General features: G+C 36.1%; 1 protein-coding gene across 1 annotated transcript; it reads right to left on the bottom strand.

Moving 5' to 3' along the window:
* Nucleotides 1-10614: 10614 nt before the first annotated feature.
* Nucleotides 10615-12289, bottom strand: Gr21a (Gustatory receptor 21a). Its single transcript, XM_067772746.1, has 4 exons — nt 11529-12289; nt 11322-11467; nt 10798-11156; nt 10615-10728 (listed from the first exon to the last, which is right to left on the bottom strand). The coding sequence occupies exons 1-4, from the start codon at nt 12287-12289 to the stop codon at nt 10615-10617; spliced, it is 1380 nt and encodes a 459-aa protein (XP_067628847.1).
* Nucleotides 12290-13129: the final 840 nt, after the last annotated feature.

A 13129-nucleotide genomic window follows, 5' to 3' on the forward strand; every position in this document is an offset into this window, starting at 1 on the left:
TATGAAAGCTTTTGAGAAGATGAAAATATTACTTTGTATTATTGTTTAATTAAAACTCTATTATAAGCGAAAAAGAAAGTATATTTTCCAGATGCCACATAATTCGCTTTTATGTGTTTGACACCTCAAAGTATGCTTGCTTTTACAGATAATGACGAAATCTAGCAGCTGCAATTGTAGCAGATGTTCAATGAAAAAACCCTAAACGTTACGTAAATTAGTTCTGTTGTGTTGATTTTACGGCAGGATGGATACTTGACGTATATGATTCGATCTCAACGAACGCAAACACTGAAAACGGCACAACGCCTCAATTAAGTAAATTCCAAATTTTCCAGGGGATCCATACCGTCGTGGTTTATGAGGACCACTAAGAAAACGCCAATTTACTTCGAGTACGCATTTCGCAATTGTGGCACTGCAAATAATTTAAGATCGTGCTTCAGTCGATTAACATTTTCGGAACAAATACTCGATCTCAGGGCCCATAGAGGGACACATCAAAAACAAAAATTTTCAAAGGAATAGCGCTAATTGGTTGTTGAGAATTCAATGGGAAGTAGTAGTGTAGGGATTTACTATACGTTTTTATGAAATACTTGTTATTGTTAAAACTTTAATTTTTCTTTAAAAATCGAGTTTCAAATTTTTATATTTCATGTTATATTTGATGTGAAAATTTTCATATTACTTTACTTTACTTTTGAATTTATCATTAAACGAATATTTAATTAAAAATGTATCGTGAATATTGAACTAATAAATTTATTGAACAATACCAGATGAGTTGAATATCCATAATTACATATCCTGAATATCCATAATAACACACATTCATAAAATCACTACCACTATACTTTAGCGACGCTCTGGTCCACGTATTAACGTAATTCGATGACGAAAGTAGAACAAGTAGACATTGTAATATACATAATTATTTATCAAATGTAAAGGTAACTCATAAACGCCGTCGATTGCTGTTGCAGTGATGAATTACTTTATAGATAACTGCGCTGTTGGTGACTAACTGAGAGCAAAAATGTATAAAACTTTCTAAATGATTCAAGATGCAGTGAGTATAATTGAGGATATGTATGTGCGTATGTATTATGCAATTTGACTGCTGACTCAGATGCACTTTTGAGTTTGTGTTATACTCCTTCAACAAATAAGTAGTAACTTGACTGTACGACGTGTTCTAGTTGACGACTTCCGCTTTGTACCGTTAATAGCATTCGTACTCAAAACGTTCACATGAACAAAAATACAAACGATACTTACACTGCTGTAAAAATTTAACTAGTGGTATACAAATTAGATGGGAAGAACTATATCTTTCTGATCTGAAGATAGAGCAACACCAAGAAACCTTCCAGAAATATTGATTGTATGGATTGCTGGCCGTTTGTTGTATATATCTATTATTCCGCTTTGAATAAAATTTCCAGCTTAAATTCGCAAGGACTACGCTCTTCGGCTCCTGGCAGGATCGCCAAATTTTATGAATGTGTGTTATTATGGGTATTCAGGATATGTTATTATGGATATTCAACTCATCTGGATATTCAGGATATGTAATTATGGATATTCAACTCATCTGGATATTCAGGATATGTAATTATGGATATTCATCTCATCTGGATATTCAGGATATGTAATTATGGATATTCAACACATCTGGATATTCAGGATATGTAATTATGGATATTCAACTCATCTGGATATTCAGGATATGTAATTATGGATATTCAACTCATCTGGATATTCAGGATATGTAATTATGGATATTCAACTCATCTGGATATTCAGGATATGTAATTATGGATATTCATCTCATCTGGATATTCAGGATATGTAATTATGGATATTCAACTCATCTGGATATTCAGGATATGTAATTATGGATATTCAACTCATCTGGATATTCAGGATATGTAATTATGGATATTCAACTCATCTGGTATTGTTCAATAAATTTATTCGTTCAATATTCACGATACATTTTTAATTAAATATTCGTTTAATGATAAATTCAAAAGTAAAGTAAAGTAATATGAAAATTTTCACATCAAATATAACATGAAATATAAAAATTTGAAACTCGATTTTTAAAGAAAAATTAAAGTTTTAACAATAACAAGTATTTAATAAAAACGTGTAGTAAATCCCTACAGTGGGCATAAGCAAAGATAACATAACTGTAATGGAGTGTCAGACAAGTAGGCGTCAGTCAGTGACAGGTAAATATACGAGGCAATAATGAGAGAACAATTGGCGTGAAATGTGAATGAAAATTGCAACAAAATAAACAAACAAAACAGCGAAAGAACAAAAACGAAAACAATGTAAAAACCATAAACCAAGAGTTTAAAACAAACATTGCCATCAATTGCCTACATCCTTACTCGCCGTCACACACGAATATTCACAAGAAGTGACAAGCGGGCGCGTACCGGCAAGCCAGAATGGTTGGCGTCATTGCCTGGGATCAGGCGTCAGCTAACGAGGGCAATAACCACCAACGCGTTGTTGGCAGGTGCACATCATTTTTGACAAGTTGCTTGTTTTTGTTGCTGTCTTTTTTCCTTTGTTCGTTTACACTCACGTTGATGTGTTAATGTTTGTGTGCGCGTGTTTTTTTCACCGGCTTGATGATTCTTAGTTGGCCTTCTTCCTGTTATTGTTGCTACTGCTTTGCTTTTGTTGTTGTGTGCATTCCTTATGACGGTTTTTGCCGGCAGACGTATTTGCGACACGTTTTTTGCAAGGTAATAAAGGGATTTACGGCACAGACACACATTTGAATGGAGTACGAGTTCTTTTGTTCAAGTGAGGTGACTAAGCACCTATGAGGAGGTGGTCTGCCGTTATCATGCAACAATATCAGCGCTTGATATCACCACCAGTTGTCGCTTTTACCAGATCAATGTTCAGCCCAATAGTTTAAGAAAATTTGCCTGAAATGTAAAACTCGTAACCTCTTTTGGCGAGCAGATAAGCTCTAGCCAACTATCACTTAATTTTTGTGCCACTTATTTCTTTCTCATGACGAGGGCTTTAGGATCCCATTGGGAAGGCAGGAATGGCCTAAGCAAGCATATTATTCCTGATGTTGGCGAAGCTAGCGAAGCCAGCCAATCAATGCAGGTTCTACAGTGCTGTCTCGCCGTTTGCCGGCCTTCACACTAATCATGTTTGCGCCCTTCCTGTCATCAACCTCATTTTAGGGAGGCTTTGAGTTCAACCACAGCACATCCAAAGTCATTCAAATGCAAAAAGTTCGTGATCTCAGTCAAGACGAATTCCCTTAGCCGACCATATTGATGGCGAGTGATTCATCAAAGGTCTTTAACACATTACACTGAATGTGTCCACATTGCACATCAAGTAACTCAACGACTCTTACGAATAATGAAATATACCTAATAAGGTAAAGAGAGATACTCTGAAAAAAAAATTACACTGAAGATGGCACAACGCGAAAACCGGCTTGACTTGAAACGAAATTTAATTTCTGCAGAAAAACAACCATTGGGCCTCGCCCGTCTTGCCCCTTTGTTAATTCTCTTCTAACCGCCAGAAGAAATACAGGTATTTTGACGCCGATGACTGCTGGTTTATAATGACAGGAAAACTGATAAAATGTTCTCAATACTGAATTATTCCTATACAAAGGCTGATCATTTTCCAATTTTATTTTCAAACAATTTTAATTTTTCAAGAAAGTTTGCTACGACACTTTGACTGTGTCTCCATACATACCAGGCCATTGTACGAGTAGGAGCAATAAGCTAATACCGTTTTCACACAGAAACTTAATCGAATCACAACTTAATCGAATTACAATTTATTAAATGAAATAAGTAAATTTCCCTTTTCATACAGGGCCTTTTGCTTCATTAAACAAACATCTGTCAGCAGCCCAAAAAAAAAAAAAAAAATTACGTTGTTACAAAAAATAGTTGAAATGGAAAGCAGCCGTTTCCTTAACTATAAATTCAATCAAAATAAAATGTATGCGCAACTACCCATTGATGTTGCATCTAACCAAATATGTGCCTATTTTCGAAAAGGCCATATTATCTTTTGCAGCAAATGCAGCGAAAATTAAACTTTAAAATTTTTCGTGTTTTTCTATTTGTCGTAAATTATTGAAAATAATTTATTTTTGATTGTCATTTGTTACATTGAAAATAAGCAAAAACGACTGGATTTTTCACTCGAATAGGCATTAAATAAATCAATAAAGAGATAATTAAGAATTTTTATTTTGTATGGAAGATTGAGTCCAATTAAAGTTTTAATGTAGAAAACTTTACTAATTATTTCATTAAGCCTCTGTGTGAAATTGGCATTAGATGCGCTTCAGTTATACCCTAAGCCAACTATTCGGATTAACTCTTAATTATGCGAAACAAACAATTTACTCACGTGATGCAAAAACAACAATTATTGGAAATATAAAAGCGCCAACAAAATTATATACATAGCTCAAAAATTCAAAGCAAACTCTATTCTCTTAATCTATTGCTCAATTCGCAGCTCATTTTCCACCTTCGCCAACTCTGTACATGTGCATAACCCACACACGCACATCGCACTTGTTTGCCAGCCACAGTGAATTCATGAACTCTCCCCAAATCACCACTACATTTTTTGTTGTGTCAGCAAAGTAGAAAACAATCATAATGCCTACCTGTTTTGTCGATAACGGCACAAACGGCACTGTGTTGGTGTTGCCACTTTTTGGCCACATTTCATTTACCGGCTGCATATTTTGCCTTTTTCACCACCTTTCATATCTGCTCCATGCAAAGTTGAGTTTGTATTTTCTTTACTTAATCGCTCTCTTTGACTTTGCTCACCGTTGTCAGAGCAGTCCCCATCATCAGCAGCGCTGTTCAATGTTTGCTTGATTTGAGTTGCTACAACAGGTTTGACATAAAATGTTGCTAGGCATGCGTGAAGATAACTTAGCAACATGTTGCTGTGGAACTGAAGAATTAATTAAAATAAAGGTAAATAACACTAAATATAGCTCCCAAAAACCCAGGAGCCCCGTGGACCAAAAAAGCGTGTGAAGAAGGATGCCAATACAAAACAGTGGGCAAGACTTAGGCCATTTAATGGTAAAATCATGCCCATTCATATTGCAACATACACTTTCTGGCAACACTAAGAAGGGTTGATGCAGCCTTTGGCGCTACGTACGCTCAAGGCAAAAATTACGCCCACGTTGTAGTGAATAAAAGTTGATCATGGAGCATAAAATTTGAGACTCCTATGCAACAACAAATCCGCCTTCATAGAAGCAATATAAAGTGTTATAAAAGAAATGATTAAACCATGCAGCTTTTTGGCCAATGCAGATAAGACGAAGTAGTCAAGGTTGAAACAGATGGTGGAAAGTAAACTTTGGAAAGCAAACTAAAAGAGTCCCAAGAAAAGTATTACTTGCTAAAGGTGCGGGCAGAATGGCCATCTGATCTCAGTATACACAGAAAAAGCAAAGTTCGTATGTCAGTCGCAGAAGATTGATCATATGCCTGGATCTAGTGCATTCCAAAGTTTCAGAGAGTCGCGCTGCTGCTGCAAGGGGCCAACATGCGCGGATTATTGAAATATGGTCGCAATGGTTCGTACCATTGCAGAGGATTGCTACGAATCGCTTCAATATATAGTACGACCTCCGCAGGTAGGTAAAAGGTAAGTTTTTGACTCTTATGCAGAAGTAGTTATAAATATTGCTCACATACAGGCTCTAGGAGGAAAGATCTGATGCTGAAGAGCAGTGGAGCAGGAGTAGTACAGGGAAGCAAGCCCAACAATAAACTACTGCGTTTAAAATACGGTTGGGATGGTGGCAAGAGGTTTACATCTAGCTGACAAAATTTCACACTATGACATCAGTGCATATCTTCATAACACTGGCAATGGCCAAAACGCTGAATTGTCCCTGCTTTCATAAATTGACGGCGTATGCCACACCTTTCTCGAGTCTGCCCATTTCGCTAGTAAAATTCGAGGGATGGAATGGGAAACTAAGGAAGTTCTATCCAACAGATGACCTGCAGACCTAACAGATGGCGTAAGGAATGACAGACGATAAGTGAGAAACATACAACTCCCGAAAACGTAAACAGCACTCATAGCGGACAGTTGAACTAGTTTCTTGATCAGGTCGTGAGCAGTACATCTTCCGAGAATTCCGCTATCTTTGGTTAGGTGAGACAGCTCTGAATGTTTTATTTTGTAATATACTGAGAATAAGACCTTAACAGGCCTTAGATTTTTAGAAGCCGGCAACGACATAATATGCTTACGTTTAAAAGGCCAGTTATATCTTTTGGGGTAGAAAAAACTGAATCAGGGCCTAGAATATGATTTTTTCTGACCATTGATCTTCTCAGCATTCATCTTCTGTGTTATGGAGACAAGTACGGGTAGTTTTGGTGGGCACAAACTAATGTTGATATCTCCCTTCTACAAAGAACCCCAAACTAACCCGAATTTCCTGTAACTGGCAGTAAGTAGCTTGCAAAATAAGCCTTCCGCTTTAGTTAATAGGAATAACAAACAATGTTGAAAGCAATCAAGATTTGTTTGAAAAATGACCAAAGCATTTGCATACAAAAGAGCTCGATAAGTGCCAACGACCCTTTTACAGATCAATTTAAAATCATTTTCCAACGATTAGAAGACGATAACTTTCAACAAAAGCTACAAAGTAAACACGGTAGTTGGTGTTCCATGCTGCGCTCAAACATGACATGTGAAAATGGTACATACCTCCTTGGGTAAATATCGGATTGAAGATACAAAAGAACAAATGTGTGGAAATACGAAGGAATTAATAAGGTGGCCATGCAGGAAAATGGTATGTTATGTTTTTATGTTCAGCGTGCTTTGCACACAGAGTATATTAACTTTGATTGGATAACGGTTGGTTGTACAGGTATAGAGGAACCGAGATAGATATATACTTCCATATATCAAAATCATCAGTATCGAAACAAAGTTTAATTAAGCCGTGTCCGCCCGTCCGTCCTTTTGCCCGTCTGTCCGTTAACACGATAACTTAAGTAAATATTGAGATATCTTCACCAAATTTGGTACACGAGCTTATCTGGACTCAGATTGGTATTGAAAATGAGCGAAATCGGATGCTAGCCATGCCCATTTTTTATATATATAACAATGTGGAAAACACAAAAAATAAATAAATAATACACCTACAATGTTGAAATTTGACATGTGGACTGATATTGAGACTCTTGATAAAAATTTGAAAAAAATGTTTAAAATGGGCGTGGCACCGCCCACATGTGATAAAATAAATTTTACAAATACTATTAATCATAAATCAAATATCGTTAAACCTATCGTAACAAAATTCGGCAGAGAGGTTGCCTTTACTATAAGGAAAGCTTTGAAGAAAAATTTATGAAACCGGTTAAGGACCACGCCCCACAAAGGGTCGTCGACGAATAAAATAAGATATATCTTTGCAAAAAAGATCTTTTGGTATTTCATTTCCCAAGTGGATTTGTAATAATAAATAGGAAACACTTCAAATTTTAAAAAATTGGCGTGGCACTGCCCCTTTTATGACTAATGTTTCGGGAGCCATAACTCGAAGAAAAATTTACATATCGTAACAAAATTGGGTACACATATTTTCCTTATAGCAGGAAATATTTCTAGAAAAAATGGACGAGATCGTTTAAAGACCACGCCCACTTTTATATAAAAAATTTTTAAAAGGGTCGTGGACGAAAATAATAAGCTATAACTTAGCAAAACATAGTTTTGAATCAATTTCAAGTTTTACACGTGTTATGTAGAAAAGTAATTTATCTGAAATGAAATGTACAATTGAAACTCATGCTGAGTATATAATGTTCGGTTACACCCGAACTTAGACACCTTAACTTGTTTATATTGAAAAATGTGAAGGACATAATCTTATGTTTTCGTATTTTATGTTTTGTTGTTTTATGTTATGTTATGCTTAACAACAATGTAAAGTTATGTTACATGATGGAAATAACTATCTTGCCTAGGTATTTATGTTATGTTATGTTACATTAACTTATGCTATGTTACGGTATGTTATGTAGCGCTATGTCTGCAACCGCGGTGCGATATTAGTGTGCTCCGTACACTATACCGAAGGTCCTGGATTCAAGTTCAATAGCAAAATCAAATATTTAAAAACAAGCTGTTTAATTAGAAAGAAGTCTTTATAAGCGGGGTTGCTCTCGGCAGTGGCGTGGCAACACTTCGAATGTACATATGTAGGTCACTTCCCACCAATTTGTAGAAAAACTTAAACAGGAGCACGACGTGATTCGAAGAGAAGATCGGCTTAAATCTCTTCGCAGGGAAATCGTGCCTTGTATTATTTTAATTGTTTTATGTTATGATATGTTGCTACGCTGCACGGTGGAGTATTTGATCAATTTAGCTGGTCAAAAGTCGATTTTTCAAAATATTCCAATCTTTTTTAAATATTCTGCCTGGCGTTCCTAGATGTCCACTGAATAGTATACATACCCCAAAACCCATCTGCAACGTCAACGGAGCTAACCGCTCATATCTAAAGTTGTATAAAAATTGTATGCAGTTCGATGTATTTTTGGATTAAAAAGCAATATACTCTTCTAACCTAAATACTTGTTCACTTGTTTAGCCTTAATAAAATCTAATTACATTTTCTTTTAGGACAGGTAAATGTGTTTTTAATTAATATGTTAGATTTTTTGTACCGCATGTTTTAACTGAGTTATTCTACTTGTAATGCTAATATTTTTCAATATTAAATTTTTTAAAACCCTTGCAAACAAATAGATATATCTTTTTTTCATGGCATATCAGTCCAGATTTTTTTTGGCAATACATTAGCTTATGTTTGTTTCAAAGCTTAATAACAAAAACGGCTGCGCATACCCGCGATTTTTTGCGTGGTGATCAATTTTGTAAGAGACTGATAACCCTAGTGGCAAAAGTTGGCAAATTTGTGAAAATATCCTCTGTGGCAACACCTAGGGAAAAGTCTTAAAATAGAATACTATATCGACGTACCAAATTTTATTCAAATCGATCAAGCCGTTTCCGAGATGGTAGTGGATATACAAAGAAATATAAAACAGAAGGTGAGGTGGCAACCCTAAATGGCAATCCTTCTCAAAAGTGTCAATAGAAACGTGGAGTAAAATACCTTTCGTTTGATACCCATATTGACATACATATCTTATGTAATGCCGAAAAATTACTCCTCCGAAACCGGTGGTAGGATCCATAGTATTTTTGCGCAGAACACCTTTCCCCACTCCATGCTCATAGCAAATTACCCTGACCGGTCCACCAATGGAGTGGGATAAAAATTTTAAATCCGTGCAGGTTTCCTTTGTACACACTTTTTGCCTGTGTAGAGGTAAATCAGTTTAAAATTGGCAGGAATGGCTTAGGTATTCGATCAACTGAGCAATGGAAACGGAACTACCGCCTGTTCCATTATTGAAACCAGTCTTTCAAGCTTTTGCTTTGTATTCACGACCTTGGACCTACTGTAAGGTAGCAAATAAGTAGATAAACAAAAAAACTGATATTTAAAAAAATTGTTTTTAAATCGATACAGCGTCAACAACAAACTTCTATTCGATTCAAAATTAGATACACACCGAAAATTTCGACGGCAATAAGCTGTCATAATACGAATGTGAAATTCGAGGATTGGTAGCCAGTGAAGTTCAAAGATCAAAAAATGCTCAAAACAAAGGCCATTATAACCATCATCCAGTGAGTTTTCTAGCTCCGTAAGATACTCAATACTCTCTGGAATGCTCTGGATCATTGAAAAACTTGAGAAGCAGATTTAGTGATATTTTGATATTTTTGTACACAAGAGTTGTGATAGGCAAATGTCGCTGTTTTGTTTCATATAAAACATACGGCTTGGCCCTTAGTAGCGACGTTTATTTTTGAAAAAGTAGGGTTTATTAAAGGCAGTGCTGCCAAACCAAAGACAAGAAACGAACAAATTCTCTGGTTCACAAATTGAACCAGGGCCTTTATTACGTATTATGATCCGTGATCCAAACTCATTTCTTAAATCACAATAGCTCTGAAAATGTATATCGGCTTAATCACATATGTAAACTAACGAGTACTCGTTAGATCCATATCTTATTATAATTTTTCAGAAATAGTTTGACAGTTGCATGGTTACGGCTTGAGTGAAAATGGTTTTCAGTCACTGATCGTAAGACGTTATACGGGCCCAGAATTTTAGGCGTTCTTGTTGTTGTTGTATTTACATGCAGTGAATATTCTTTCGTAGAACAAGTTTTTTTTTGTGTCATCGCATTCCGGCATGTTGATCATTTACTCAATTATCCTCTCATTTATCAAATTTCACTGCTCTTTTAGATTGCTTTACAAAACCTGGTAATTTCTATGCCTCCCATTATTGCTAATTCCACTTCATCAGTTTCAGATATTCTTATCACAATTTGCATTGACAGCAAAAGCTTACAAACATGTTATGTATATATGTATATGTATATTAGGGTGGTCTTGTAACGTAAAGGGAAACAAAATTCATTGAAAGGATTATAAACTAATCTGTTGTAACTGAGCTCTGCGCTCCTTCAAAGTATAATTTCGTTGTTCAGTGATTTTAAATTGAAGCAAAACAACCAAATAAGTAGCCATAAATGAAACATTCTGAAAGAACAAAAAAAAAAAAAGTCAATAAAAACGACGCAAAATCGGAAGTCTAACTTTTCATCTCACCGAAGTTATCAATTCTCTATTGATATTTGCAAAACCATCTAAATTCATAATAGGCGGATTTTTCGATATAGCCATGAGAAACATTTCGATTTCCTTTTGTGTGGCGGTATCCACTGCTGTCAAATCGACATTCAAGAGCTTCGTCTGAAAGTCCAAACCGACGCTTTGTGTGGCGTAATGTGCCTCATTGCAAATGATATACAACAAGCTCATACAATAAAAAACAATAACAAAAAGACCAACTTCCTTGTAGGTGGCGCCATGATCCATAATTTCGCTCAAAGAGCCATAAGTAGCAATTATTGTAGTGAAAAAGACGACTAGACAATACATGCCATACATATTGGAATAGGCGCGACCTGGAACAGAAATATGTGAGAAGAGTTGAACTGCAAAGAGCTGTAACTTGGCATGAAGTAGGACTTATGCTTAACGAAATCAGAGGACTACCTTATTAAGGGGGTAGACAGCGGAATTTAAGGTCTTCTGCCTCTAAAGCCAAATCCAAAGCATTTAAGACTTACCTAACTGTTGCATCATTTGACTCAAATCTACCCAGAGATGACGATATTCCGATAGTTTTTTAGCCGGTTTTTCACTCATTAGGGTAATCTCTAGCGAGGCGGACAAAGCACGACTTGCAGTGCCGAATGCCGTGCAGTTTATGTACCTAAAAGTTGAAGCTACAGAAAACGAAAAAAAAAACCGACCAAACATGTCAGAAAACTCACCACAAACTACAAAATCCATTCAACATTGCTATAATCGGATAATAGGCAAACGTGTACCACAACTTAAAGTTCGGCTGTAAATAATACTGCGACAAATTAATTGTTATGCTCACACCCCACGAAAAGAAACACAGACTCCAAGTAAGCGGATAGAGATTGGGAAACACAATTGGCGCACCGGTAACTTTCAAAAACTTAAACTGATAGTTTGTCCACATATTTTTGAAAATCGCTACCTGTGGACCATGACGCCAACTAGCCACGGGTAGCAAGAAATTCGTGAACAGCAAACTAATAAAAATCACATTGTAAATGGCCTCATCGAAACGCCGATCCGTATCATTCAAAAACGTTTTCACACGCTCACGCAACACCAGCACAACCACTGTGGTCTGCATGGTGAATACAAAGACGGCCCAAAAGACCTGCTTCGATGTCCATGAATATCCTGTACGTGGTAATCCCGTTTTTTGTGGATTACGATGTATTGGCATAACGCCCATAATTTGAAAAAGCACCAGCAGACTTTTCGTTGTATGATAGAATGAGTCATGTTTATCCAATGTAATCGGATCGTCAATATCTTCTACTTTACGTACAAATAAATCGGTGCTAATTTGATTGTGATCGGCGAGTAGTTCCCATTTCTCACGGTACAATAGTTCATCTTCTAGAAGTTCTCGTTGATTCGGATTGAGAACGGGGGTGATTTTCATCGGTGGTGACTTGATTTTGCGCGTCGCTATAGCCCAATATGCCATGCTGATGAAGGGGTGAGTAGAATATGAGTCTCCACAAAAACACAGGTTAGATTTAAGCTGTGAACTCAAAGTCTGATTTCGAGTGTTTTGAAATTGTGCGAGCAGTGTTGCAAAATTCTTCGATCGTTTAGAGTTCCGAATTCTCTAGTCAAATGTTTTGTCTGAACCTACTCAAAAATATGGGAAGTTCTTTTCTCTACTACGCTTTCTCCTGTAATGAATTTATTTGTTGCCTATTCCTTTCAAAAAGTTAATCGAAAAATCCATTACACTAACTTAATTCAGTGTCTTAATTATTTACGCCTGCAAATACAAAAGTTCAGTTTATGTTTGTTTTTCTTTGGCAGGAAAAGTTCTCCAGTTTTAATTTAGTTTGGTTTTGAAGTCAGAAGACATAGCACATGAGTAAGCATGAGTACTATGTTGCGTGACATTTGATATAAAAGGTGACCCATTAACTGTCTATCTGTGAGCTTCTATATTACCTTGCCAGTTGACGGGTGCCATTATAAGTATATTTTAACCTCAATATAATTGAAGAAGTCTATCTCATAGTAGGGAACATTACGACGTAATAGCGAAATACAACGGTCGCTTTCAGCTAACACAATTTTGATTGCTACGTTGCAAACGTGTTTACGTCAGTTGAGTGATAGAAATTTTTTTTTATTAACGGCGAGTTGAACAAACTGCCCAACGAAATAAATATTATTAAATTTTAAGGAAAGGGACTTCTTAAATTTTTTTTTTCACACTTCACTCTAATATTAAGAGGAAGAATTGTATTCATAACCAACACTTTAAAATGCCAAACATCCAAATAAACACTTTGAGTGAATC

Source organism: Eurosta solidaginis, chromosome 3, assembly GCF_040869045.1.
Source record: "Eurosta solidaginis isolate ZX-2024a chromosome 3, ASM4086904v1, whole genome shotgun sequence".
NCBI classification, from domain to species: Eukaryota; Metazoa; Arthropoda; class Insecta; order Diptera; family Tephritidae; genus Eurosta; species Eurosta solidaginis.